The sequence below is a fragment of the Bombina bombina genome, chromosome 1 (assembly GCF_027579735.1).
Source record: "Bombina bombina isolate aBomBom1 chromosome 1, aBomBom1.pri, whole genome shotgun sequence".
NCBI lineage: Eukaryota > Metazoa > Chordata > Amphibia > Anura > Bombinatoridae > Bombina > Bombina bombina.
In genome coordinates, this window is record NC_069499.1 from 1581583852 (window position 1) to 1581588819 (window position 4968).

Below are 4968 nucleotides of genomic sequence, written 5' to 3' on the forward strand. Positions count from 1 at the left end.
GCATTTATTTACTTTTTATTTGATTATGCTACTTAAAGGGACATTATACACATTTTTTCTTTGCATAAATGTTTTGTAGATTATCTATTTATATAGCCCATAAAGTTGTTTGTTGTTTTTTTTTTTTAATTAATAGCACCAAAGTTTTATGAGAATTACCGTCTCCAGCTTGCTCCTGTTTGTGTAAAGGGTCTTTTCATATGCAAAAGAAGGGGGAGGGGGGAGGGTCTTATTTCCCACTTGCCTTGGGCTTTCCAGCTACCTTTTCAACAGAGCTAAACTGAGAGCTTCTAAGTAAGTTTTTAAACAGTTTTATACTGGATTTTTATATCAGTATTTGTGCATCTTATTCTTTATAGTAGTGTCTATTTCATGCAGTTATATGAAAATGAGTGTATACTGTCCCTTTAAAGGGATATTTTTATTTGAAAAAGCAGGAATGTAAGCTTACGAGCCGGCACCCATTTTTGGTTCAGTACCCTGGATAGCACTTGCTGATTGGTGGCACATTTAAAGGACCATATTGATCTAGGCTACATTTAGCCACCAATCAGCAAGCGCTTCTGGTGCTTAACTAAAGATGGGCTGGCTCCTAAGCTTTACATTCCTGCTTTTTCAAATAAAGATACGAAGAGAACAGAGAAATATTTATAATAGGAGTAAATTAGAAAGTTGCTTAAAATTTCTGCTCTGTCTGCATCATGAAAGAATAACATTTGGGTTCAATATCCCTTTAAGGAAGAGCATTATTTAATATTTTTATGCATGAAACAGGCTAAGTTAAAGTTGCTTATTTTGAGTTTGAAACTAACAGGAAGTGTCTGTTTGTGCACAGGTAATTATCATTGGCTGATTTTCTATTTTAGATGCAACAAAGAAAAACTATATTTTGTCACTCCCAGAGAACATTCTTATTTATTGTTTTACAAAAAAGGGTTTTGTATTGCCCATCACATTGTCCCCTTTTTATTTATACTTAATTTATTAAAGCGACAACAGATGATTACATATAACTAAATAGACTCAGACATTGGGGCCTATCTATCACACTCCGAACGGTCCGTGTTTCTGGCGAGTCTTCAGCTACAATGCATGAAGCCAAAGGGTATGAACAAAGATTTTGACTGGAGTCTTTTTCTCTAATAGAATCTGTGATAATGTATTAAGATAAAAATCCTTTTCTCTATTAACACCATAAATAACATCAGTTGATTGAAATAATTTTGTTGTGCATTGTTCCTCTTTTTAAATTTGTACTTGGTTGTATATGTCCTTTTAAGTGATTTTATCTATGTGTTTATTCACCTAACACAGGATGTAGAATAATAGGTAAGGGTATATAAGGCATACACCTGTGTATCTAATTATACATGATTAAGAGCCTGGTGTGGCTTGAAACGTTGTAACTGTTTGTTTGGGACCCTATGTGAAATAAAGGTCTTTTAAGAAAACTTGGTGGCTGGAATACTCTTTGAATCTGGAGTCTTCAGACTCGCCAGAAACGCAAGTTATGGAGCAGCGGGCACAAAGACCGCTGCTCCATAACCCTGTCCGCCCGCTCTGATTAGGCGGACAGGAATCGCCGGAATTCAATCGAGTATGATCGGGTTGATTGACACCCCCTGCTGGCGGCCCATTGCCCGCGAGTCTGCAGGGGGCGGTGTTGCACAAGCAGCTCTTGTGAGCTGCTGGTGCAATGCTGAATACGGAGAGCGTATTGCTCCCCGCATTTAGCGATATCTTGCGGACCTGATCCGCACTGTCGGATCAGGTCCGCAAGACATTTGATAAATAGGCCCCTATGGCTTTTAATCCACTCCTATGTGTTTATAAAAAAGCCAGGGCCAACAATTTGTTTTTAAAGGTTCTTTCCGAAGTCTCAGACTTGGCACAAGCTGTCTGATATGGAACAAGTGCGTTGATAATTGCAAAACTATTAACCTTTTCTGCGGGAACTTCCACATACAAGAAAGTGTAGTCTATGCCAGCAGTATATCAGATTAGATCATTATATAGAAGGTGATAATGTAAGTTAGTAGTTACATGGTTTTCTGTAAAATAGCATTTGGTTTCCTGCTATGCAATTTGTCTTTGGGGAAACCATGTGTTAAAGGGATGTAAAACCCAATTATTTTTCGTGATTCAGATAAAGTAGTCATTTCAAGCAACTTTCTAATTTACTCCTATTATCAATTTTTCTTCGTTCTCTTGGTATCTTTATTTGAAAAGCAGGAATTTACGCTCAGGAGTCGGACCATTGTTGGTTAGCTCTTGCTGATTGGTGGCTAAATGTAGCCTAGATCAATATGGCCCTTTAAATGTAAAAATTGTACAAAATGAATATTTAATTAGATGGAATTGCTCTGGCATCTGTGATAGGTTAATTACAGCTCATATTAGGCAGGTACAGACAAGCAAGGCTGCACACCTAAGGACTGATGTTTGGGGTCTGTTCAGGAATGTGAGAAATTTACTTCCTGTTTCACTCAGTAATGGATTAACCCCTTCACTAACAGAGGACTGACTGCACCAGGGTGAATCTGATTTCATTGTATATCAAATAAACAGTAAAAAAAACCTGGATATTTAAGTGCCCGGTATTTCTATGAAGATTTTACTGGACAGTCCAGTTAAATACTGGCAAAGCTAGCTAAAGACTTAAAAAGTTGCTGAATGAACGAGTTGCCACTTCTCAGAAGGAAGGAGCAGGCGAACCAATCAGAGGGGACATATCTACATATTCCCAAGCACTAGCTGTGTCCTCCTCAGGAACCTCACAAGACAGCACACATTTAACTCGTTGCAAGTGTTAAATACATTGTGTAAAAGAAATTTCCTTTGAAAATAGCATATTGCTCTTTATTTTTACATATTTATGTCCTTCTAAAGGGAAATTAAATCCACATTTTAATAAAAAAAACTTCCCATTTAATTTTGTTATCAAGTTGACTTTGTACTCTTTTGATCCTTTGTTGAATAGCAGGTAGGTAGGTTTAGGAGTGTGCATGTGTCTGAAGCACTATATATGTTGTTGTGCAAACACTGTTACCATCTAGTTCTTTATATGCATGCTGCCTACCTAATGCTTTTTAACAAAGAATAGCATAAGAACAAAGTAAATCTAATAACCGTAGTAAACTGGAAACTTTTGATCAATTGTAGCCTGTATTGAAACTTCAAGGAAACCATTTGGGTTTCATGTTCCTTTAAAGGGACACTAAACCCAAATTTTTTATTTAATGATTCAGGTAGAGAATACAATTGTAAACACTTTTCAAATTTACTTCTATTATCTAATTTGCTTCATTCTTTAGATATAATTTGTTGAAGAAATAATGCACATGGATGAGCCAATCACACAGGGCATCTATGTGCAGCCACCAATCAGCAGTTACTGAGCCTATCTAGATATCCTTTTCAGCAAATGATATCAAGAGAATGAAGCAAATTAGATAATAGAAGTAAATTTGAAAAGTGTTTAAAATTGCATGTTCTCTCTAAATCATGAAAGAAAAAAATTGGGTTTCATGTTCCTTTAACCTAACAGCTCCTACAGCAAAAGGTTCTATATTTCACAAACTGCAGAGCAGACCTGCTCGGAACGCAACATAGTTAGTCATTATCAGGTTTTGTGTGAGAGTTACACACTCCTTGTAATGTAACAAGGGACATTACAGGTGACGGCTGATTTGTCCTAACAGCAGACACCATAAGATGATGACCATAAAAGATAAAGAGCTTAGGAGTTTATATAAATATATCACAAGCTAAATATCAAGAGCTCAGGAGTTTATATAAATATATCACAAGCTAAATATCAAGAGCTCAGGAGTTTATATAAATATATCACAAGCTAAATATCAAGAGCTCAGGAGTTTATATAAATATTCTGCTCCTTATCTCTCTCCTGGATATGTACAAAGCAGGCAGGATTTGGGGGTGCTACAATGAATAGGTTGCATATCTCCCTCCCAGGTCTACCACAGACTGGGCACTGCCCCCCTGGCATAAGAAATATGACAATTACAGAACCTGGTACCTCTTTCTGCTTCTTTGCCTCTTCGCAGGTGATGGTTTGATGGTCATTGTGTTTTTCCCCCACACAGTCCTCACAAATGCAGACAACATCCAGGGGACAGAACCAGTCTAAAGGCTTGTTATGCACACTACAGGACTGCAGTTCCACGTCCTTCAGTGGCTCTACCAGCCGGTGCAGGTGCAGTTTGGGGTTTTCTATGTGTGGTCTCAGGTGGGTTTTGCAGTAGTTCACCATACAGGTCAGACAGGTTTTAACAGCTGAAACTTTAACATCCAGACAGAAATCACATAGAACCCTCTCTGGGTCGTCGACCTCTTCCACAATTTTGGCTTTTTCTGGTTTTCCAGAATCCCCAGCAGGTTCTGTTGGAGAGAGGATTGGGGAACCTATTTGGGCCACTGAATGGCTCTTGCTGATCTTGTTCTCTCTGTCATTCTCTTTCAGGGTTAAAGATGGGAGGGCTCCACAGCTCTGGCACTTGTAGACAGGCTTTGGGGCCACTTCATTGTCAGCCATATTCATAGTTGTGCAGTCTTGAGTCAGTAACTTTCCTGCTGCTTGAGCTGAGCTGTCAGGTTTCATACAGGGCCACACCTGCCTGGGCTGACTGCCCACTGCTATTAACTATTTAACAGCTGCAGAACTGCTCTGCTGCACAGCAGCCTGAAAACTGGCTGAATAGAACAGAGTCGGCTTTATCTTTATTTCTTTATAAAGAGCTCTTTAAAGGAGCAGTACATACATTAGATTTGTATAATGAACAAATACATGATAAAATATAATGCAATAAACTTAGTCTGAGCATTAAATAAGTAGATTTTTTTTCTGACAAATTTCAAAGATATGTCTATTTCCACTCCTCATGTGACAGCCATCAGCCAATCACAAACGCATATACGTATATTCTGTGAATTCTTGCACATGCTCAG

At 38.1% G+C, this 4968-nt stretch overlaps 1 protein-coding gene across 1 annotated transcript in view; it reads right to left on the bottom strand.

Annotated features, from left to right (window-relative positions):
- Positions 1-4597, bottom strand: part of TRIM16 (tripartite motif containing 16) — a 73768-nt gene extending 69171 nt beyond the window's left edge. The window contains exon 1 of the mRNA XM_053710251.1: positions 4040-4597. Coding sequence (XP_053566226.1) covers positions 4040-4561 — 522 coding nt within the window. The 5' untranslated portion in view covers positions 4562-4597. The remainder of the gene's footprint in view (positions 1-4039) is intronic.
- Between the last annotated feature and the right edge of the window lie 371 nt (positions 4598-4968).